The sequence below is a fragment of the Pseudophryne corroboree genome, chromosome 2, assembly GCF_028390025.1.
Source record: "Pseudophryne corroboree isolate aPseCor3 chromosome 2, aPseCor3.hap2, whole genome shotgun sequence".
Taxonomy (NCBI): domain Eukaryota; kingdom Metazoa; phylum Chordata; class Amphibia; order Anura; family Myobatrachidae; genus Pseudophryne; species Pseudophryne corroboree.
In genome coordinates this window covers 80,812,168-80,837,060 of record NC_086445.1, presented here as the reverse complement: position 1 = coordinate 80,837,060, position 24,893 = coordinate 80,812,168, and the positions used below count along the sequence as shown (strand labels likewise).

Genomic DNA, 24,893 nt, shown 5'->3' with positions numbered 1-24,893 from the left:
CTAGTGCAGTAGTTCTTCCCTTCCCATTTCCCGGAAATTCTTTACGCCATGTAACAGGGGCAGTGGCATGCTGTGAGGAGGGTGTGGCACCCCAGAATAGTACAGTGGTACCCCACTAAAGCTCCACATGCAATTATGGGTGCACGTCTATGGTGTTTATTTCATTGACTATTAAAGTGTTTACAGAAGGTATATGGGTAGAACATTGGTTGCTATTCAAGCTATGATAGGAGATTATGCTACTAGGCAGAGATTCTGGTGGAGTGTAAGAGGGGGGAGTAGGATGGGAACCGAGGAGGACAGGTCATGTCTAAGGAGTAACAGTGGGTCACTACTGAGATACAGAGGTAGATTGCCCTGGTACGATTATGGAAGCAAGGTTTTACATAGGAAGAGAGAGCATGGTTCAGCATTCTGCACCATCCCAGTGATATACCTGTAATTGATGTCCAGTCCTTGGCGCAGGTCTGGTGGTGGATAGCCATAGATTAAATACAGATATTTAGTTAAACAGTCACTCATTCCCCAGCTGTACCTCCTGATGATTAACTGTCCGGATACTAATTATCATTCAGTCTGAGCTGGTTATATGAATTTGCACCTCAGCCTTCCGCTGTAGGGCGTGGGGTATTGTCAGAACTCCAGTTTGATAGTCTATGCTTTCTTATGTGACTGATTAGAGATTGTAAGAGATGAACTCTGATGTACCTTGTATAAGGGGTGTATACCTGTAAACTTCAGTACCTACTAGACAGTATGGAAAAGAAGACACTCTGAGAGACTGCGTCCCTAATTTGCATAGTCAGTACACAGAAGCCCTCAGCATTCCTAGTCTGTGGTGTTTTCCAGCTGTATAGACTGTACATAGGTTCCTTAAGTAATCCTAATTTGCATAGACCGTACCCAGAAGTCACCAGTTTTTGTAATCATCTGCATAAAGATGGCTGCTGCCATTGGAAGTGTCTTCTTTGGGAAATTAAGCAAGTGCTCAGCACCTGTTCTACATAGACTACATGTAGAAGCTCTAGGTATGGTTAGGGATGGCCATCAGTGGGTTATCCATTGACGGTCATCATCAATGTCTAACGTCGATGGCATAAAACCATGTGCTAGGGAACCATCGATGGTTTCTCTCACCGATGGTTATCCCTGCTTTAATATGGAGTTGGTTGCAGTCCAGCCAGTGACTGGAGACGGGGCTTCGTGTGTGTTGGGGGTGGAGCTATGCTCCGTGTCCCAACACAATGTAGAGGGGGAAAAAAACAACTATCCGTTTGTTCTTTACCATTGATGGCAGGAAACCATCTGGTTCTCCCCTATCGGTGGCTAAAGTATTCAACATCAGCCATAGACCATCGATAATTTTGAATCATCGATGTTCCATGGCCAGCCCTAGGTGTGGTTGAAGTTTAAGAACAGCTAATGCAGCAAGTCACTTTCTGGCCAGTTACTTTAGCAAAGGTACATTACTATGGTGTAATGGTTAGCATTACTGACTCACAGCACTGAGGTCATGGGTTCGATTCCCACCATGGCCCTAACTGTGGGGAGTTTGTATATTCTCCCCGTACTTGCGTGGGTTTCCTCCCACAATCCAAAAATATACTGGTAGGTTAATTGGCTCCCAACAAAATTAACCCTAGCATGAATGTGTGTGCGTGTACATGTGATAGGGAATATAGATTGTAAGCTCCACTGGGGCAGGGACTGATGTGAATGGCCAAATATTCTCTGTAAAGCGCTGCGGAATATGTGTGCGCTATATAAATAACTGATAATAAATAAATAATAAATATTACTCCTGCTACTTCTATTATTAAGTTTCTGTTAATTACAAGAAAAGAAACATTAAACTAAAAAGTGCACTGACGAACGAAGAAGAGCGTTTGGCCACAAAGGTGTAAACTTCCTAAGAGGGATTATTATAGGGTTGTATTTATATTCTAGATTATATTAATGCAAGTGTGATGTACAGTATATGTACCAATTGTAAGCGGAGATATATATATATATATATATATATATATGTACTTCTAATTACAAAACAAGCAGCTGCACTCAGAGTCTTTGTATTTAAAGTGTATTAAGCGCTATATTAATGCACTTTAACTAAATATGAAGACTCTTGAGTGCCGCTGCTTGTTTTGGAGTTGGATGTCTTACCATGTTCCAGAGGACATATATATTATATAGTGGTGGATGCTTAATTAGCTTAGTGATATCACTCAGGTGCTTGGAAGGGAGGGGTATTTCTGAGCAAGAAAAAAAGGCATTTTGTTTCCCCCAGCACCCTGAATGAGACCAGTACCCAGATTTAAATCCCACACAATATTAGAATTCAGAGATCTCAGTTACATATACTTGCGCAAATGTATGAATAAGGCCCCAAGCCGTGTCAAGGCCTCTCTGTATATTGGGGTCCCTAGCGATATACCTAGGTGCAGGGCATGGCACCCCAAAAATCAGCATAATCCAGAAAGCCCAGTGCAGCATACCAGTGAAAAAACTATAGTGTTAATAAATTAGTGTTAGGAAGCCGAAGCTATATACAGAAAGTACACCAGAGCATTATACATGTAAGGCAGAGTGTATATATATTTAATATATACGTGTATTATGTAGCCACGCTCATCACAGCTTTGCCCCATCAATACATGCGCACCTAGTCGCACCTGCACCCGGCTGTGACAACTGCAGCTCAATACTTTATTAGTGGGCGGCAGCACGACTAAGGCGTACGCACACACCGCCTAATAACCAGAGTAACCAACACGTGCAGCACGGACAGCAGCTAGACATTTCCTGAACTGTCGTTTTAGACACACGTCTGGTAGCCCCCAGGTTAATTTTAGGGTGAGTTGCTCCTGTTACATGTTGGTAAGCCCTCACGCATCTTCATAGCCGACGCTCACATCAATGGCATGTGGTGCGCCTCAGTTTCCACGTCGGTTATTCGCAGTGGTGACATTTGTCCAGCCATGATACACCTTCACCGCAGCAGCACGCAAATTTCACTGTCTCAGAAATCCTGCCACACTTGGCCTGAAAACCAATAATCATTCCTTTTTGCAGCTCGAATAAATCGCCCCTTTTACCCATGACAGCAACGAGTGATATGTGTGCAGACGGCCTATCACAAACCTTATATACCCACCAAGCCAGCGCACGACACGTGACGTACTTCATGGGCTACGCACTGCCGACATCAAATATAGGAGGTGGTCATAATAATAATGTGATTTGACCATGTACGTATGTACATATATATATACACTGCTCAAAAAAATAAAGGGAACACTAAAATAACACATCCTAGATCTGAATGAATGAAATATTCTTATTAAATACTTTGTTCTTTACATAGTTGAATGTGCTGACAACAAAATCACACAAAAATTATCAATGGAAATCAAATTAATTAACCCATGGAGGTCTGGATTTGGAGTCACACTCAAAATTAAAGTGGAAAAACACACTACAGGCTGATCCAACTTTGATGTAATGTCCTTAAAACAAGTCAAAATGAGGCTCAGTAGTGTGTGTGGCCTCCACGTGCCTGTATGACCTCCCTACAATGCCTGGGCATGCTCCTGATGGGGTGGCGGATGGTCTCCTGAGGGATCTCCTCCCAGACCTGGACTAAAGCATCCGCCAACTCCTGGACAGTCTGGTGCAACGTGGCGTTGGTGGATGGAGCGAGACATGATGTCCCAGATGTGCTCAATTGGATTCAGGTCTGGGGAACGGGCGGGCCAGTCCATAGCAGCAATGCCTTTGTCTTGCAGGAACTCCTGACACACTCCAGCCACATGAGGTCTAGCATTGTCTTGCATTAGGATGAACCTACCGCACCAGCATATGGTCTCATATTTCTCTGACGTCCTAAGTGGATGCTGGGACTCCGTAAGGACCATAGGGAATAGCGGCTCCGCAGGAGACTGGGCACAACTAAAGAAAGCTATAGGACTACCTGGTGTGCACTGGCTCCTCCCACTATGACCCTCCTCCAGACCTCTGTTAGAATCTTGTGCCCGGCTGAGCTGGATGCACACTAGGGGCTCTCCTGAGCTCCTAGAAAGAAAGTATATTTTAGGTTTTTTATTTTACAGTGAGATCTGCTGGCAACAGACTCACTGCAGCGAGGGACTAAGGGGAGAAGAAGCGAACCTACCTGACTGGAGATAGTTTGGGCTTCTTAGGCTACTGGACACCATTAGCTCCAGAGGGATCGAACACAGGACCCGACCTCGATCGTTCGGTCCCGGAGCCGCGCCGCCGTCCCCCTTACAGAGCCAGAAGCATGAAGATGGTCCTGGAAATCGGCGGCAGAAGACTTCGGTCTTCAACAAGGTAGCGCACAGCACTGCAGCTGTGCGCCATTGCTCCTCATGCACACCTCACACTCCGGTCACTGATGGGTGCAGGGCGCTGGGGGGGGGGGGGGGGCGCCCGGAGCAGCAATATGAATACCTTGGCTGGCAAAAAATCACAATATATAGTCCCAGAGGCTATATATGTGATAAATACCCCTGCCAGAATCCATGAAAAAAGCGGGGGGAAAGTCAGACGAAAAAGGGGCGGGGCTATCTCCCTCAGCACACTGGCGCCATTTTTTCTTCACAGTGCAGCTGGAAGACAGCTCCCCAGGCTCTCCCCTGTAGTTTTCAGGCTCAAAGGGTTAAAAAGAGAGGGGGGGCACTAAATTTAGGCGCAATATGTGTATACAAGCAGCTATTGGGGGAAAAATCACTCAGTTATAGTGTTAATCCCTGCATTATATAGCGCTCTGCTGTGTGCTGGCATACTCTCTCTCTCTGTCTCCCCAAAGGACTTTGTGGGGTCCTGTCCTCAGTCAGAGCATTCCCTGTGTGTGTGCGATGTGTCGGTACGGCTGTGTCGACATGTTGGATGAGGAAGGTTACGTGGAGGCGGAGCAGAGGCCGATAAATGGGATGTCGCCCCCTGTGGGGCCGACATCAGAGTGGATGGATAGGTGGAAGGTATTAACCGACAATGTCAACTCCTTACATAAAAGGCTGGATGACGTAACAGCTGTGGGACAGCCGGCTTCTCAGCCCGCGCCTGCCCAGGCGTCTCAAAGGCCATCAGGGGCTCAAAAAACGCCCGTTACCTCAGATGGCAGACACAGATGTCGACACGGAGTCTGACTCCAGTGTTGACGAGATTGAGACATATACACAGTCCACTAGGAACATCCGTTGCATGATCTCGGCAATGAAAAATGTGTTACACATTCTGACATGAACCCAAGTACCACATAAAAGGGGTTTTATGTTTGGGGAGAAAGAGCAGCCAGTGTTTTGTTCCCCCATCAGATGAGTGAATGAAGTGTGTAAAGAAGCGTGGGTTCCCCCGATAAGAAACTGGTAATTTCTAAAAAGTTACTGATGGCGTACCCTTTCCCGCCAGAGAATAGGTTACGCTCGGAGACATCCCCTAGGGTGGATAAGGCGCTCACACGTTTGTCAAAAAAAAGGTGGCACTGCCGTTTTAGGATACGGCCACTTTGAAGGTGCCTGCTGATAAAAAGCAGGAGGCTATCCTGAAGTCTGTATATACACACTCAGGTACTATACTGAGACCTGCAATTGCCTCAGCTTGAATAGTGCTGCTGCAGCGTGGTCTGATACCCTGTCAGATAATATTAATACCCTAGACCACAGGTTCTCAAACTCGGTCCTCAGGACCCCACACAGTGCATGTTTTGCAGGTATCCCAGCAGGTGCACAGGTGAAGTAATTACTCACTGACACATTTTAAAAGGTCCACAGGTGGAGCTAATTATGTCAGTTGTGATTCTGTGAGGAGACCTGCAAAACATGTACTGTGTGGGGTCCTGAGGACCGAGTTTGAGAACCTATGCCCTAGACAGAGATAATATTTTGCTAACATAGAGCATATTAAAGACGTCGTCTTATATATGAGGGATGCACAGAGGGATATTTGCCGGCTGGCATCCAGAATTAAGGCAATGTCCATGCTGCCAGGAGGGTATTAGAGACCCGGCAGTGGACAGGTGATGCTGACTTTAAAAGGCACATGGAGATTCTGCCTTATAAGGGTGAGGAATTGTTTGGGGATGGTCTCTGGGACCTCGTATCCACAGCAACAGCTGGGAAGAAATTTTTTTACCTCAGGTTTCCTCACAGCCTAAGAAAGCACCGTATTTTCAGGTACAGTCCTTTCGGCTTCAGAAAAGCAAGCGGGTCAAAGGCGCTTCCTTTCTGCACAGAGACAAGGGAAGAAGGAAAAAGCTGCACCAGACAGCCAGTTCCCAGGATCCAAAATCTTCCCCCGCTTCCTCTGAGTCCACCGCATGACGCTGGGGCTCCACAGGTGGAGCCAGGTGCGGTGGGGGTGCGTCTCGGGAACTTCAGCGACCAGTGGGCTCGCTCACAGGTGGATCCCTGGGTTCTGTAAGTAGTATCACAGGGATACAAGCTAGAGTTTCGGGGCGACTCCCCCTCGCCGTTACCTCAAATCAGCCTTGCTTGCTGCCCTCGTGGAGAGGTAGTACTGGCGGCAATTCACAAGCTGTACTTCCAGCAGGTGATAATCACGGTACCCCTCCTTCAACAAGGCCGGGGTTACTATTCCACAATGTTGTGGTACCGAAACCAGACGGTTCGGTGAGACCCATTCTAAAATTGGAATCCTTGAACACTTATATACGAAGGTTCAAGTTCAAAATAGAATCGCTCAGGGCGGTTATTGCAAGCCTGGACGAAGGGGATTACATGGTATCACTGGACATCAAGGATGCTTACCTGCATGTCCCCATTTACCCTCCTCACCAGGAGTACCTCAAAATTGTGGTACAGGACTGTCATTACCAATTCCAGACGTTGCCGTTGGTCTGTCCCCGGCACCGAGGGTATTTACCAAGGTAATGGCCGAGATGATGTTACTCCTTCAAAAAAAGGGAGTTATACTTATCCCTTACTTGGACGATCTCCTTATAAAGGCGAGGTCCAGGGAGCAGTTGTTCGTCAGAGTAGCACTATCTCGGGAAGTGCTACAACAGCACGGCTGGATTCTGAATAGTCCAAAGTCGCAGCTGGTTCCTACAACGCGTCTACTGTTCCTGGGTATGGTTCTGGACACAGAACAGGAAAAAGGGTTTCTCCCGGAGGAGAAGGCCTAGGAGTTGTCATCTCTAGTCAGAGACCTCCTAATACAAATACAGGTGTCGGTGCATCAATGCACCGAGTCCTGGGAAAGATGGTAACTTCTTACGAAGAAATTCCATTGGGTAGGTTCCATGCAAGGATCTTCCAGTGGGATCTGTTGGACAAGTGGTCCGGGTCGCATCTTCAGATGCATCGGCGGATAACCCTGTCTCCAAGGGCCAGGGTGTCGCTGTTGTGGTGACTGCAGAGTGCTCATCTTCGAGAGGGCCGCAGATTCGGCATACAGGACTGGGTCCTGGTGACCACGGATGCCAGCCTTCGAGGCTGGGGGGCAGTCACACAGGGAAGAAACTTCCAAGGAAAGTCAGGAGACTTCCCTACACATAAATATTCTGGAACTAAGGGCCATTTACAATGCCCTAAGTCAGGCTAGACCCCTGCTTCAACACCGGCCGGTGCTGATCCAGTCAGTCAACATCACGGCGGTCGCTCATGTAAACCGACAGGGCGGCACAAGAAGCAGGATGACGATGGCAGAAGCCACAAGGATTCTCCGATGGGCGGAAAATCATGTGTTAGCACTGTCAGCAGTGTTCATTCCCGGAGTGGACAACTGGGAAGCAGACTTTCTCAGCAGACAACCTCCACCCGGGAGAGTGGGAACTTCATCCAAAAGTCTTCCAAATGATTGTACACCGTTGGGAAAGGCCACAGGTGGACATGATGGCGTCCCGCCTCAACAAAAAGCTAAAAAGATATTGCGCCAGGTCAAGGGACCCTCAGGCGATAGCTGTGGACGCTCTGGTAACACCGTGGGTGTACCAGTTGGTGTATGTGTTCCATTCTCTGCCTCTCATACTCAGGGTAATGAGAATAATAAGAAGGAGAGGAGTAAGAACTATACTCATTGTTCCGGATTGGCCAAGAAGAGCTTGGTACCCAGAACTCCAAGAAATGATCTCAGAGGACTCATGGCCTCTGCCGCTCAGACAGGACCTGCTGCAGCAGGGGGCCTGTCTGTTCCAAGATGTACCGCGGCCGCGTTTGACGGCATGGCGGTTGAACGCCGGATCCTGAAGGAAAAGGGCATTTCGGAGGACGTTATCCCTACGCTAATTAAAGCTATGAAAGAAGTGAACGCAAACCATTATCACCGCATATGGCGGAAATATGTTGCGTGCTGTGAGGCCAGGAAGGCCCCAACGGCGGAATTTCAGCTAGGTCGATTTCTGCACTTCCTACAGTCAGGGGTGACTATGGGCCTAAAATTGGGTTCCATTAAGGTCCAGATTTCGGCTCTATCGATTTTCTTCCAAAAATAGAACTGGCTTCACTGCCTGATGTTCAGACTTTTGTTAAGGGAGTGCTGCATAGTCAGCCCCCGTTTGTGCCTCCAGTGGCACCGTGGGATCTCAACGTGGTGTTGGATTTCCTGAAGTCGCATTGGGTTGAGCCACTTAAATCCGTGGAGCTAAAATACCTCACGTGAAAAGTGGTCATGCCTTTGGCCTTGGCGTCGGCCAGGCGTGTATCAGAATTGGCGTCTTTGTCATGCACAAGCCCTTCTCTGAATTTTTTATATGGATAGGGCGGAATTGAGGACTCGTTCCCAATTCCTTCCTAAGGTGGTATCAGTTTTTCATGTGAACCAACCTATTGTGGTGCCTGCGGCTACTTGGGACTTGGAGGATTCCAGGTTACTGGACGTAGTCAGGGCCCTGAAAAATATATGTTTCCAGGACGGCTGGAGTCAGGAAAGCTGACTCGCTATTTATCCTGTATGCACCCAACAAGCTGGGTGCTCCTGCTTCTAAGCAGACTATTGCTCGCTGGATCTGTAGCACGATTCAATTTGCACATTCTGCGGCTGGACTGCCGCACCCTAAATCTGTAAAAGCCCATTCCACGAGGAAAGTGGGCTCTTCTTGGGCGGCTGCCCGAGAGGTCTCGGCTTTACAAATTTGCCGAGCTGTTACTTGGTCGGGTTCAAACACTTTTGCAAGAGTCTACAAGTTTGATACCCTGGCTGAGGAGGACCTAGAGTTTGCTCATTCGGTGCTGCAGAGTCATCCGCACTCTCCCGCCCGTTTGGGAGCTTTGGTATAATCCCCATGGTCCTTACGGAGTCCCAGCATCCACTTAGGACGTCAGAGAAAATAAGATTTTACTCACCGGTAAATCTATTTCTCGTAGTCCGTAGTGGATGCTAGGCGCCCATCCCAAGTGCGGATTGTCTGCAATACTTGTATATAGTTATTGCCTAACTAAAGGGTTATTGTTAAGCCATCTGTTGAGAGGCTCAGTTATATTTTATACAGGTAACTGGGTATAGTATCTCGAGTTATACGGTGTGATTGGTGTGGCTGGTATGAGTCTTACCCGGGATTCAAAATCCTTCCTTATTGTGTCAGCTCTTCCGGGCACAGTATCCTAACTGAGGTCTGGAGGAGGGTCATAGTGGGAGGAGCCAGTGCACACCAGGTAGTCCTAAAGCTTTCTTTAGTTGTGCCCAGTCTCCTGCGGAGCCGCTATTCCCCATGGTCCTTACGGAGTCCCAGCATCCACTACGGACTACGAGAAATAGATTTACCGGTTTACTGCACCAATCCTGCGTTATGCTTTCTGTGGGCTTAAGGTTTTCTTTTATGTCTGTGTTGCTTGTCTATTGTTGTATTACTCAAATCCTCTGTATCATGTGTACTGTTTTTGATGTCTGTAAAGCGCCTTGAGTCCTGTTGGAGAAAGAGCGCTATATAAATAAAATTATTATTATTATTATTATTATTATAAAATCTTATTTTCTCTTACGTCCTAGAGGATACTGGGGACTCCGTAAGGACCATGGGGTATAGACGGGCTCCGCAGGAGATAGGGCACCTAAAAAGAACTTTGACTATGGGTGTGCACTGGCTCCTCCCTCTATGCCCCTCCTCCAGACCTCAGTTAGATCTTGTGCCCAGAGGAGAATGGGTGCACTGCAGAGAGCTCTCCAGAGTTTTCTGTGGAAAAATAATTTTGTTAGGTTTTTTATTTTCAGGGAGTCCTGTTGGCAACAGGCTCCCTGCATCGTGGGACCGAGGAGAGAGAAGCAGAGCTGGCTTGTCAAGTTGGGCACTGCTTCTAAGGCTACTGGACACCATTAGCTCCAGAGGGAGTCGGAACACAGGTCTCACCTGGGGTTCGTCCCGGAGCCGCGCCGCCGTCCTCCTCACAGATGCCGAAGGTAGAAGCGGATAGAGAAGACAGAAGACATCTTAGGCGGCAGAAGACATCAGATCTCCCAGTCACACACACACAGAGCAGCACTGAAGGATGCAGGGCGCAGGGGGGGGGCGCCCTGGGCAGCAATAAACCTCACATTTTGGCACAAAACAGTGGCATTAGACTGCGGAGGTAGTAAATCGCTGATCCCCCGCCATTTTATTGAAAAATCACTGGGACCGAAGCCCGCCGTCGGGTGGGCGGGGCTTTATCCTCAGTACTAACCAGCGCCATTTTCTCCACAGAAGCTGCATGAGAAAGAAAACGCTGGCTCCCTGGTCTCTCCCCTGCTGAACACAGGCTGGAAAAAAGAGGAGGGGGGCACTTTGGCGACGCAGTGAGTGGGAATTGACATAATATATATAAAAAAGCGCTATCTGGATATATATATATTTTCTTCCAGTGTTGTTAAGCGCTGGTGTGTGCTGGCATACTCTTTCTCTGTCTCTCCTTAGGACCTGGTTGGGGTTTTGTCCCCATATAGGTTAATCCCTGTGTGTGTGGGGTGTCGGTACGTGTGTGTCGACATGTCTGAGGCGGAAGGCTTCTCCAAGGAGGAGGTGGAGCAAATGAGTGGTGTGTCCCCGTCGGTTGTGCCGACTCCAGATTGGATGGACATGTGGCATACGTTGCATGCAAGTGTGGCATCTTTACATAAAAGGCTTGATAAGGCTGTTTTAGGGGGGACATCAGGCGGTCAATCCTCAGATTGGACCGACTCACAGGGCCCGTCGGGGTCTCAAAAGCGTCCCTTAACACAAGACACTACTACCGACACGGATTCTGATTCCAGTGTCGACTATGACGAAGTAAAATTGCACCCTAGGGTGACTAAAACCATTCAGTGCATGATTGTGGCAATAAGGGATGTGTTGCATATTGTGGATGAACCCTCGGTCCCCGACACAAGGGTACACATGTTTAAGGAAAAGAAACAGATTATTAATTTTCCCACATCTCATTAATTAAATGAGTTCTTTGGAAAAGCTTGGGAGACTCCGGATAAGAGACCGCAGATCCCCAAAATAATTTTTATGGCATACCCTTTCCCTAAGCAGGACAGGGAGATTTGGGAATCACCCCCCACTGTGGACAATGCCCTGACGCGCTTGTCCAAGAAAGTGGCGCTACCGTCTCCTGACACAGCGGCCCTTAAGGACCCTGCAGATCGCAGGCAAGAAACTACATTAAAGGGTATTTATTCTCATACGGGTGCTGTGTTAAGACCGACGATTGCGTCGGCATGGGTGTGTAGCGCAATTGCAGCTTGGACAGATGAGCTGACATCAATTTGATACTATGGATAAGGATACTCTAGCCCATATAAAAGACGCAGTCTTATTTATGAGGGATGCTCAAAGGGACATTGGATTGCTAGCTTCTAGGGCCAGTGCCATGTCTATCTCAGCGAGAAGATCCTTATGGACTCGCCAATGGATGGGTGATGCGGATTCCAAAAAACATATGGAAGTACTACCCTATAAGGGTGATGTATTGTTTGGGGATGGGCTGACGTACCTGGTTTCCACAGCTACAGCAGGTAAATCAAATTTTTTACCATATATTCCCCAACAGCAAAAGAAAGCAACACCCTATCAGATGCAGTCCTTTCGGTCGCACAAGTCCAAAAGAGGTCGGGGATCCTCTTTCCTCGCCAGAGGTAAGGGCAGAGGCAAGAGAGCACCTGCTTCGGCAGGTGCCCAGGAACAAAAGTCCTCCCCGGCTGCTCCAAAAACCACAGCATGACGCTGGGACTCCCCTGAGGGAGTCCGCACCGGTGGGGGCACGTCTTCGACTTTTCAGTCAGGCCTGGGTCAGTTCGGACCTGAATCCCTGGGTGTTGGAAATAGTTTCCCAGGGTTACAAACTGGAATTCGAGGAGGTGCCCCCGAGCCGATTTTTCAAATCGGCCCTACCAGCTTCCACATCGGAAAGGGATGTAGTGTTAGCTGCAATTCAAACGCTGTGTATAGAGCACGTGATAATCAAGGTTCCCCTGCACCAGCAGGGAAGAGGTTACTATTCATCCCTATTTGTGGTCCCGAAACCGGACGGTACGGTCAGACCGATTTTAAATCTGAAATCCCTAAACCTGTACATAAAAAGATTCAAATTCAAAATGGAATCTCTCAGAGCAATAATAGCCAACATGGAGGAGGGGGAGTTTATGGTGTCTCTGGACATAAAGGATGCGTACCTTCATGTCCCCATATATGCCCCCCATCAGGAATACCTGAGATTCGCTGTACAGGATTGTCATTACCAATTTCAGACGTTGCCGTTTATACTTTCCACGGCCCCGAGGATTTTCACCAAGATAATGGCGGAAATGATGGTGGTCCTGCGCAAGCATGGAGTCACAATTATCCCATACTTGGACGATCTCCTGATAAAAGCGAGATCAAGGGAGAAATTGCTGAGCAGTTTGGCGCTCTCTCTGAGAGTGCTCCAGCAACACGGTTGGATTCTAAATCTACCGAAGTCACAGTTGATTCCGACAACTCGACTACCGTTCCTAGGTATGATACTGGATACGGAACAAATGAAGGTCTTTCTCCCAATAGAGAAAGCCCAAGACATCCAGAACATGGTCAGAGACCTGCTAAAACCGAAAAGGGTGTCAGTTCACCAATGCACTCGAGTTCTGGGGAAAATGGTGGCGGCCTACGAGGCCATTCCCTTCGGAAGGTTCCATGCAAGGACTTTTCAATGGGACCTTCTGGACAAGTGGTCCGGGTCCCATCTGCACTTACATCGGGAAATAACTCTGACCCCAGGGACCAGAATGTCCCTCCTGTGGTGGTTGCAAAGTGCTCACCTGCTGGAGGGTCGCCGGTTCGGGATTCAGGACTGGATCCTGGTTACCACGGACGCGAGCCTCCGAGGATGGGGAGCGGTCACACAAGGAAAGACTTTTCAGGGTCTTTGGTCAGACCAGGAGTCCTGTCTACACATCAATGTGTTGGAACTCAGGGCCATTTACAACGGCCTTCGACAAGCGGAGAGTTTTCTTCGAAACCTACCGGTTCTGATTCAATCAGACAATGTCACAGCAGTGGCTCATGTGAACCGCCAAGCGGGACAAGAAGCAGAGTCGCGATGGCGGAAGCCACAAGTATACTTCGCTGGGCGGAAAATCATGTAAGCGCTCTGTCGGCTGTCTTCATTCCGGGAGTGGACAACTGGGAAGCAGACTTCCTCAGCAGACACGATCTCCATCCAGGAGAGTGGGGACTTCATCAAGAAGTCATTGCAGACGTAACACGTCTTTGGGGAACTCCTCAAATAGACATGATGGCGTCACGCCTCAACAAAAAACTTCGGAGGTATTGCGCAAGGTCTCGGGACCCTCAGGCAGTAGCAGTAGACGCACTGGTAACACCGTGGGTGTTCGAATCGGTCTACGTGTTTCCTACTCTTCCTCTCATCACAAAAGTGTTGAGGATCATAAGACGAAGAAGAGTACAGACGATACTCGTTGTCCCAGACTGGCCTCGAAGGGCCTGGTACTCGGATCTACAAGAGATGCTCACAGGAGACCCCTGGCCTCTTCCTCTGAGGGAAGACCTGTTGCAGCAGGGGCCCTGTGTATTTCAAGACTTACCGCGGTTACGTTTGACGGCATGGCGGTTGAACGCCGAATCCTAGCGAAAAAGGGGATTCCGGAAGAGGTCATCCCTACTTTAATAAAGGCTAGGAAGGAGGTGACGATAAAACATTATCACCGTATCTGGCGAAAGTATGTGTCTTGGTGTGAGACCAAGAATGCACCTACGGAAGATTTTCATCTGGGTAGTCTTCTCCACTTCCTACAGACAGGAATTGATATGGGCCTGAAATTAGGCTCGGTTAAGGTACAGATTTCGGCCCTCTCGATTTTCTTTCAGAAGGAATTGGCTTCTCTTCCAGAAGTCCAGACGTTTGTAAAGGGAGTGCTGCACATCCAGCCCCCTTTTGTGCCTCCAGTGGCACCATGGGACCTGAACGTGGTGTTGCAGTTCCTAAAATCACACTGGTTTGAACCGCTTAACAAGGTTGAGTTGAAATTTCTTACCTGGAAGGTGGTCATGTTGTTGGCCTTAGCATCAGCAAGGCGAGTGTCAGAATTGGCGGCTCTCTCACACAAGAGCCCCTACTTGATTTTTCATGTGGATCGAGCTGAATTGAGGACACGTCCGCAATTTTTGCCTAAAGTGGTTTCGTTGTTCCATATGAATCAGCCTATTGTGGTGCCTGTGGCTACCGGTGACCTGGAGGATTCCAGATTCCTGGACGTAGTCAGGGCCTTAAAGATTTATGTAGCCAGGACGGCTAGAATTAGGAAAACAGAGGCTCTGTTTGTCCTGTATGCAGCCAATAAGATTGGCGCTCCTGCTTCGAAGCAGACTATTGCTCGCTGGATCTGTAATACGATTCAGCAGGCTCACTCTACGGCTGGATTGCCGGTACCAAATTCGGTTAAGGCCCATTCCACTAGGAAGGTGGGCTCTTCTTGGGCGGCTGCCCGAGGTGTCTCGGCTTTACAACTTTGCCGAGCGGCGACTTGGTCGGGGTCAAACACTTTTGCTAAATTCTACAAGTTTGATACCCTGGCTGATGAGGACCTAGCGTTTGCTCAGTCAGTGCTTCAGAGTCATACGCACTCTCCCGCCCGATTGGATGCTTTGGTATAAACCCCATGGTCCTTACGGAGTCCCCAGCATCCTCTAGGACGTAAGAGAAAATAAGATTTTAAACCTACCGGTAAATCTATTTCTCCTAGTCCGTAGAGGATGCTGGGCGCCCGTCCCAGTGCGGAAACTCTGCAAGACTTGTATATAGTTGTTGCTTACATAAGGGTTATGTTACAGTTGACATCGGTCTTGGACCGTTACTGTCGTTTGTTCATACTGTTAACTGGTTATGTATGTTCCAGGTTACATGGTATGATTGGTGTGGGCTGGTATGAATCTTGCCCTTGGATTGCTAAATCCTGCCTTGTATTGTCCATCTCCTCTGGGCACAGTTCTCTAACTGAGGTCTGGAGGAGGGGCATAGAGGGAGGAGCCAGTGCACACCCATAGTCAAAGTTCTTTTTAGGTGCCCTATCTCCTGCGGAGCCCGTCTATACCCCATGGTCCTTACGGAGTCCCCAGCATCCTCTACGGACTAGGAGAAATAGATTTACCGGTAGGTTTAAAATCTTATTATATATACAGTACACAGATGGAGTCTCCGTTGTCTTACCCCCCCCCCCCCCAGTCGCAGACGTGCACTCCCAGCGTGACTGTGTGATCTGTCCGCCTAGTCACGCCGGGAGTGCGCAGAGCCGCTTCCCATTGTGCGCACGCCCGGACGGAGACGCACTCCATTAAAGTCAATGTGGCGCGTCTCCATCCGGGCGCCTAGTCACAGATGGAGCCCCGACTAGTGTGGCTACATTTGTATGTTGTTTTGCTGAATTGTTACTTTGTTTATACACCGTTATAGTGTTACGGCGGATGAAGTGCTCTAGTCTAGTAATACTTCATTTAATTAATTTCATTAAATAACGTGTCATTACTGGGTCTGGAGTGAGGTTGCCTACACCACTTAGCCAAGGAAGAAAGGGAAAGCATTCCTGTTACGGAGCCCTGATTTTTTGAACTTTTCCAAACCACCGGACACCAAAGGTGGGTGTAAAAAGGGGAATGGAGGCAGTTAGAAACCACACACTAAGAGGGAATTCAATTATTTCCCCCTGGCAGCTGCCACTAATGGGTGCCTGAGGGTACAATTAATTTGTTGCTTCATTCGGGTGCAAATGCTGCGGGTGAGCAAATTTCTGTTCGCAGCCTCTTGTTGTGGCGAGCGAATATGTGCGAAAATTTATTAGTTTGTGCACCCTATCGTCTATTTGGCCGTACTGTCCAGTTTTGACGGGTTTAGCGGCTACACAAAGCTAAATCTGGTCTAAGTGGGCGCGCAAGCGCGATAATTAATAGGCGCCCAGCGCAATTGAAGTGTTCCTCCTATTCATTAACACTGGATAAAAAACAATTGAGTTCTATCATTGAAGGAGCAGGGTCCTCAAGCAGGACAGAGTACTGATGAAAGATTGTGGTGGAGCTTTGCATGAAGGAACGTTCAGAAATGTGACTTGTTCACATGATACTCTTGTTTTTACAAACTAAGGGTGGATTGGAACATCAGGTTAGCTTCATTTTTGTTCAGGAAGATGATTCCCTTTGCTGTAACTCTTCCAAGGTCGTACTGTATTCACCATAATCTAAATTCCACTAACATCCAGCTCTTCAGAGGGATTCCAGGCCTGTGTCACGTTTAAAGCTAAGTTAAGAGCCTGTTGGCTCACTGGCGCTTGGAGATTATGTAATTTCCGAGCGCCGTCAGAGGGAAGACCTACCACTGGTATCAGTCACACAGATGTGTCCTCAGGCACCATCTTTGCGCCATACATTTACGAGATGCACGGCACGACTGAAACGCTGTGAGACACGTAGTGTATCATATTCTTATAGTTTTGCATATAAGTCGCATGGCAGGCGCAGTGAATCCCCGCCCATAATGCACCAGAGAAGCTGGCCTGCAACTTTAATTGCAGCGGAATTGGTATAACACATGCCTGATTCAGATGTGGTTGGAGTTGCTATCGCTGCTTCTTATATAGAAGCTGCAGCGATAGCACTAATATGGTAATGCAGCAGGAAGCATCAAGCCTCTTACTGCAATACTGTACCGAGCTGTGTCCAAGAACGCAATATCGGATCATATCCACACCATTGGGCAGCTTGCAGGACCCATAGAGGCGCGAATGCCACCTGTCGCAGAAGCCGGAAAATCTCTGTGTAACTAAGGAGATACCTGGCCTCTTCCATCCCCCTAAACAGATGTGTCACCTCAGTTTTTACAAACGGAGGCTATTGTTACCCCCTTCTCGCCCCCAGTCGGCATTAGAAGACTGTCAATCACTGTCAGTGATGGCGTCCCTGCATCCCCTGTTGCAGGACCTGTTTGCGCATCCGCAGAACGGGTCCTACACATGCGCAAAGTACCAATAATCAGTGCTTTGCACATCAGGTGGCACCTCCAAACCACATCTGAATCAGGCCCGTGAAGTGCAACGGAACATCCGTAAAAACAGTCGCAGCTGCTCGCAATGGAGCTCTTTTTACACAGATTCAGACGGGTGTGGTATGGTATGCCGGCGGCCGGGCTCCCGGCGACCAGCATGCCGGAAGCCCGACCGCCGGCATACCGACAGCGCGGTGAGCGCAAATGAGCCCCATGCGGGCTCGCTGCGCTCACCGCGCTGCTGGCACGGTGGCTCGCCACGTTATTTATTCTCCCTCCGGGGGGGGTCGTGGACCCCCACGAGGGAGAAAAACTGTCGGTATGCCGGCTGTCGGGATTCCGGCGCCGGTATACTGTGCGCCGGGATCCCGACAGTCGGCAACCTGAAGACCACCCATTCAGACACAGTGGCACACAGATGTACAAGTGGCGCAAACCCAATTTTGCACATATTGAGCGGAATAGACTCTGGACTTTGCAGAGATGCCCGGGACCTGGCGCGCTGAGGGGCTGTTTGGTGCAGTGTGAGCCACAGTGTAGACGAACTCATCCGTAATTACTGTGCTAATTTCTTAAACCTTTACCAGAAAGATATATGAGGATATGACATCACACCCTTCAGCGCATCAGTAGTTGGGTTTTGTAGAAATATTAATGTATATGTTAATCATGGTATAACTTGGCGAGTTTTCCTTCCCTGTGCTGTTTTTTTATTTTCCTTTTCTTTGTCTGGAATAACATTCACCTGCAACTCAACCTACTAAATCCTCATTAACACAAGCTTAACGAACCGGTGGCAAACATCGTTTTGGAAGATTGTTCCATTTAACTAGGCTCTAGCTCTTGTGTGGAGACCAGGCTGAAAGGAAATATAAATAGCTTCTTCAGTGGGTTTATTAATTGAAGTCAAGCTTGGTAATAGCCTAGAATTGGACTTTTGTGTTCTCCCGGTCGCTGTGACACGTGGCAGTGTTAAGCACATAATCATTTCTGGCTCCTTTGTGTGTGTAGCGAACATCGTTATGTCTTTTCAGGGCACCTAAGGAGAATTGGGCGATAAATAGAGGGGCGTTGCTGGGAGAACTTTTTCAGGGCAACAAAACCTTCTAATGAGCAGATTTCCTCTTGCAGCTTAGTTACCTTTCGGCAGCTCATATCTCTTGTCGTTTTTATACAGCATAAGAGGCTTGCTCAGGTTCAAAAAGAGGCATCAAACGCCTGAACTTATCTAGAGCTCCGGCCATAAGAAGAGTGTTTGGAATACATGTGCTCTAACTAGGGTGGCCAATCCTGTGCCATTTTTTCAATCCCGGGTGTCAGTAGACAAGTAACATATATCACTACATCGCTCAACACAGCCACTGATGCAAAGAGCTGGGTTCAAATGTGTTCTCCCAGGCTGCGATGTTATTGTAGACGGGCACGACAAGTTAATTTCAGCTTGCTACCCCCCTGAGGTAGCGAGCTGAAATACGCATAAAGAGACCCGTTTGGGCACCCAAACGGGTCTCTTCACGATCGCGCCCAAACCCGACAGTACTGGGCGCGATCAGCTCGATAATGCGGGCCATTTGAATATCGCACATCTATCTTCCGTCACTTTAGACGGGAGATAGGGGGTGCGTGAACTTTTGAATTCCCCCCAAAGGGTACAATGGAAAATCTGAAACCTGTGCTGTTAGTGTGGGCGCAGATAACGGGTCTGGGTCATTTTGAAGAATTGAAAAGATTAAAGGAGTGGAATCTGGGGTCAAAGAGCCCAAGGAGGAGGTGGTAAGAGTGTAGCTGGTGTGTAAGAGAAGTAGGTAATGAGGACAGGAGGGAGGAGGGCCCTGCTCATGGAGCTTGCAGTCCAACTATACATACAGTACATTATAGCGCACCCTTCAACTTTACTATATAAACGATGAATATTTATTCACCTTAATTACACTAAGCACAACCTACTGATACTAGCTTTAGTACATGGGATCGGTATGCGTGACCGGCGGATGGGATGCCGATGGTCACAGTACCGATGCCGGTATTGTCACGATCCTGACAGGGGGAGGTAAGTATTCTAGCTCTCCCCACCATCCTTCTAACCCTTCCGTAGTGCCTAAACCTAACCTCCCCTGGTGGTGCCTAACCCAAACACCCCTGGGTGACCCCTAAACCTAACTAAAATAAAGTAGACACAGAGATTCAAGGGTACACTACTCACTAACATTTAAAAAAAAATATATATATATATATATAAAAAAAAAAATATATATATATATATATAGATAGATAGATAGATAGATATATCGATATATATTTTTCTGCTGTATAATGTATGTAAGAAATGAGTGTACCTGTAGCCTGCATGCACAGTGTCTCTGCTCGGTTCTAGACCAAGAAACATATTCTTTGTCCCTCTGTCTTCAGGAACAAGCGGGAGCCCACTGAAGCTTGTGACCAACTTGTTTGGCTTGGGGTTATCCAGCCAGTGGCTACTGTACCAGTACCATGTGGACTTTAACCCCGCCATCGCCTCCATGAGACTTAAGGCTGCCTTACTGTACAGTCACGGGGAGATTCTGGGCACTGCCCGTGCATTTGACGGAGCTATGCTTTTCTTGTCACGCAAACTGGACGACAAGGTAATAGTGTTTTCCAAACTTTCCAACAATACCATATGTAATAAACATGTTACATGACCCACGCAAATGCTTAATAATAATAACAACATTTATTTATACCGCCAGGGTTACCTGAAACAGATTCAAGTATTTCCAAGTGCTAACCTAAACGTAACAAGTTATGCATTATAAGCCTTTTAGAGCAAATGTGGTAATTTAGACACATAATAAACTTTTGGTAATCTTTTACACACATTTATGGGGGTTTATTCATTAAACGTCGGGTTCTGAAAACGGTATCTGTATTATAGACAGTGTCTAGTTAGACAGTCAATCGATAGACACCAAATGTTAGACAGACATTAGGTCGAAAGGGTCAAAAGGTCGACATAAAAAGGTAGACGGTACAAAAGGTTGATGAAAATGGTCGACATAAAAAAGGTAGAAAAGGTTTTTTTTCATACCTTCTCTATCCGTGTCGGCATAGCGTTGGTTATAAACCTTGTGGCAAGCCACCGGGACCTAAACATGGAGAGCGAAACGAGCACCGCGAGGGGATGCCTTTACAATTGGGGTCCCAGATGACAAAACTGTCCACACAAACCCCAAAAATGCAAAAAAAAAATGGTGTCTACCTCTTTTATGTTGACCATTTTCATGTCGAACTTTTGACCCTGTCGACCTTTTGTACTGTCTACTTTTTTCATTTCTACCTCTGACCCTGTCAACCTTTTCACTGTCTAACATGTGGTGTCTATTTATTGACTGTCTAATTAAACACTGTCTATCTATTATACCACACCCTCTAAAAACCCAACACTTCCAAACGCTCGAAATTCAAAAGGGCAATGCTTTTACCAGCCACGTTTTGCTAGTGAAATTATTGTCCTTTTAATTTTGGGTAATAAACACGATTGGACCTGTCGCTTATAAATAAATTAACCCGTTAATGCTGATTAGCCCTTTATAAGTGGTACTAGGGTTACACTGACGCACGGTACGGGGTACTTGGTAAATATTTACCATCCTAAAAGGGTATGTGATAGAAAATGGTTGAGAAACCAGATTTAAAAGAATATTCTTCATATCTAGCATTAAGTAACCTTTCCTGCTGCTAGCACCTCCGCGTCCCTACTGACTGGCCCCAGCAGCTTTTGCGGCAGCTGCACATTCTCCCCTCTCTACCTCTCCTCACTGCAATTAGTGAATTGTGATTAAATCGGGTCTGCAGGGATAGCTTTACTGGGGTTGGAGACAGCAGTGCTGGACTGCTCTGTACTCTGCAGAGTAAGTCTTTTTTGTTTTCACTGTGATAGAAAAATTGTTTTTATTAGCAATATATATTTAAAATTTGACCGCTGGTGGAGACTCTTATTAACCTATTTATTTGATGCTAGTTTGCCGGAGTGCATTGAAGATGAAAGGAGACGAAGCGAGATAGAGAGATCATAAAGAGGAAACGATACAGTGCACTCCAGTAATAAATACATAATGCAGTAATAAAACCTTTATTTGACGGAATAAAGCCGTAAAATAGAAATCCCTCAAGGAAAGTGACTGAAGCCAGCATATATCCGCTATAGAAATAGTGTGTTGCTTAGTAGTAGGATATATCCTTTTAAAGCATTACCCATTTCTGCCACAGTATATAACAGTGCTTCTCAACTTCAGTCCTACCCCCAACAGGTCATGTATTCAGGATTTCTGTCAGTGGAAACAGGTCCAATAATTACTGAACCAGCAAAATAGATTGTTAGGAATGAAATATCGTTTGTCGGGATCCCGAGAGTCAGAAGACAGACAGCGTGATCCCAACGGCCCTAACCCTAACTCAGAACAGTCTTGCTCCAGCCTATAATTATCCATCTGAAAACCGATGCACTTCTGCAGCGGGGTACATTAGTTTCCACAGGGAAACATCGGGGTGTAGAGATGGATCTTGATCCAGGCACCAACAGGCTAAAGCTTTAGACTGTCCCAGGATGCATTGGGGCCTCCTCTATAAACCCGCCTCCTGGCAGTATGAGCTCAGTTTCGAGTTGGTGCCTGCAGAAGCAGGTAACTTAACAGTGGCTGCACTGGGCATCCCTGAAAAAGCTTTTAGAAGACTTCAAGGGGCCGTAGCACTTACATGTCAGGGTGCTGCGGCTCCACCACCACCCCAGCGGTGTCGCATACTCCTGCTGGCTCTGTTTCTGGGTAATTGCGGCAGAGACGCTCCGGCTCTAGGCACACAGTCGCAGACGCTCTCCTGGTTCGCGTGGCTGCTACTGAAGGGAGGAGGTAAAAGGGTCCCCCAGGCGGGACTCACCATTAAATCGAGTTCCGATCGCAGCCTAAGGAGACGGACTGTGACACTGGCGTTGACACTGTAACAGAGCAGGGACCCCACTATATCCACCATGGCATAGGAGTACAGGTCGGATATCTAAATATCCTCTTTATTAAGACTCCATAGTACCAGGTGGTGAGGACTAGCATAGGGGAGAAGGCGCTTGACCTGTAGCCCCTCCCCCAGCTACGGGCGCCATCTACTGCTGGTGTTTCCGCCCTGGAACTGCCTCACATTCTCCCACACTCCTGGACTGAGAAGCTAAGCGCCATCTTCTATGATTAGCTGTAAATCCGCCTGTACATCAACCCCGTGATTTTACAGACACTTCAGTATTCTACATGTCATTATTAAGACAGCGTTAGTTAAGAACGTGTACCTGTGCCAGAATATCTTGTACGAGTATTCTGATATATACATCCGGTCTCGGACTGCTCATTGTTATATATATATACGTATACTAGTCCAGTGCAGTTTTAGTGTCTTACTAAAATAATTATCTGCATTGTCACTGTGACTGTGTGTGCCTGTATCTGCTGTATGGATTTCACTTTCAGTGTATCCCAGCTTTAGCTATCACTGTATTCTGTACCCTAAGGGACTAGGTGCGTCAGGGTCTCATATATAGTGCTTCACAGTATTTACTGTCAAGTGTATTCTGTGTACTCTGTCACATAATACCGGATTTATTCGCTGGTGTTGTGTACTGTGCGGGTCATTCCGAGTTGTTCGCTCGTTGCCGATTTTCGCAACGGAGCTATTAAGGCAAAAATGCGCATGCGCATGGTACGCAGTGCGCATGCGGTTAGTATTTTAGCACAAAACTTAGTAGATTTACTCACGTCCGAACAAAGAATTTTCATCGTTGCAGTGATCGTAGTGTGATTGACAGGAAGTGGGTGTTTCTGGACGGAAACTGGCCGTTTTCTGGGAGTGTGCGGAAAAACGCAGGCGTGTCAGGAAAAAACGCGGGAGTGTCTGGAGAAACGGGGAGTCGCTGGGCGAACGCTGGGCATGAGTGTGACGTCAAACCAGGAACGAAACGGCCTGAGCTGATCGCAATCTGTGAGTCGGTCAGAAACTGCTAAGAAATTTCTATTCACAATTCTGCTAATCTTTCGTTCGCAATTCTGCTAAGCTAAAATACACTCCCAGAGGGCGGCGGCCTAACGTGTGCAATGCTGCTAAAATCTGCTAGCGAGCGAACAACTCGGAATCACCCCCAGTGTACGCAGTCACATTATACCGGATTTAGACGCTGGTGTTGTGTACTGTCTACACTATCACATACTAGGGGATTTATTCGCTGGTATTGTACTCTTTCTGGCTGTATCGTACTCATACGCACTGCAGTTACATTCACTAAAATGTCTAACACAACTGGCGGGAAATCCACGGACGCTCCTGTATCATGCAGCGCATGCACCAGGGATTTGCCTGAGGGGGAAGCTTTGTATGACAGTCTGTGTACTATGTGCCATACATCTCCCAGGCAGTCCACAGCTCCTGTAACCAATGAGGAGCCACATTGGGCGGTGTTCTCATCATGTCTTACGCCCCCTATGGGACCTCCTGTGCCATTGCAGCCACATATTGTCCCTATGGTAAATCTGCCTTGGGCAGATAATTTGTCTACCCAGTTCCAGCAATTGAATCAATCTTTGGTTAGACATAAACCTACTCCAAGCCACTCTCGTGTCAAGGGGTCATCTAAGCAGGCCACTTCCTAATCACAATCCCCTAATCTCTCTGAAGATTCTTCTAATGAGGATGGGGAGTACACTGACCCGTCAGACACTGATACAGCTGCTTCTGATGAGGAATATACTATTCAGGTTGATGTCCCTGATTTAGTGGTTGCTATTAAGCAGATCCTACAGATCACTGATGATGATGGTGATGAAGATTCCACTAAAGTTTATAAGAAACCTGACAAGTTTAAACGTCAGAAGGTAAATAAAACATTATTACTGCATTCTGACCATTTAGTAGACATACGTCAAGAACCTTGGTCTTCGCCAGGAAAGAAATTCTCCCTATCTAAGAAGATGGTAGCTCGTTATCCTCTCCCTTCTGAGTTGTGTAACAAGTGGGAAAAGTCACCGCCGGTGGATTCCCATCTCCCCTGTCTCGTGGTGTCATCTACTCTGCCTGTCACCTCACTGAAGGAACCAACAGATAAGCGTGTGTAGGGTTGCCTGAAATCTATTTACTCCCTTACAGGTGCTGCCCACTATAGCAGCCTCCTGTGCTGCAAAAGGAATTGAAGCATGGGTTCAGGCATTAGAGGAAGAACTGCCTCAGGATATCTCTGACACTGCCAGACAATACCTGTCTCACATCGCCACTGCCACCTATTACATTCAGGAGGCGTCCTCTGAGGCAGGTGTGTTGGCGGCCAAGGCATCAACTACGTCCATCCTGGCTCGCCGTATTCTGTGGTTGAGGTCGTGGAAGGTGGACCTGGACTCCAAAAAGACCTTGGAGGTACTCCAT

At 47.6% G+C, this 24,893-nt stretch overlaps 1 protein-coding gene across 4 annotated transcripts in view; it reads left to right on the top strand.

The window, feature by feature from the left end:
• Positions 1 to 24,893, top strand: part of PIWIL4 (piwi like RNA-mediated gene silencing 4) — a 733,536-nt gene that overhangs the window by 368,827 nt on the left and 339,816 nt on the right. For all 4 annotated transcript variants that reach the window (XM_063951459.1, XM_063951461.1, XM_063951460.1 and 1 more), the window contains exon 6: positions 19,872 to 20,086. In XM_063951459.1, the coding sequence (XP_063807529.1) occupies positions 19,872 to 20,086 (215 nt within the window). The remainder of the gene's footprint in view (positions 1 to 19,871; positions 20,087 to 24,893) is intronic.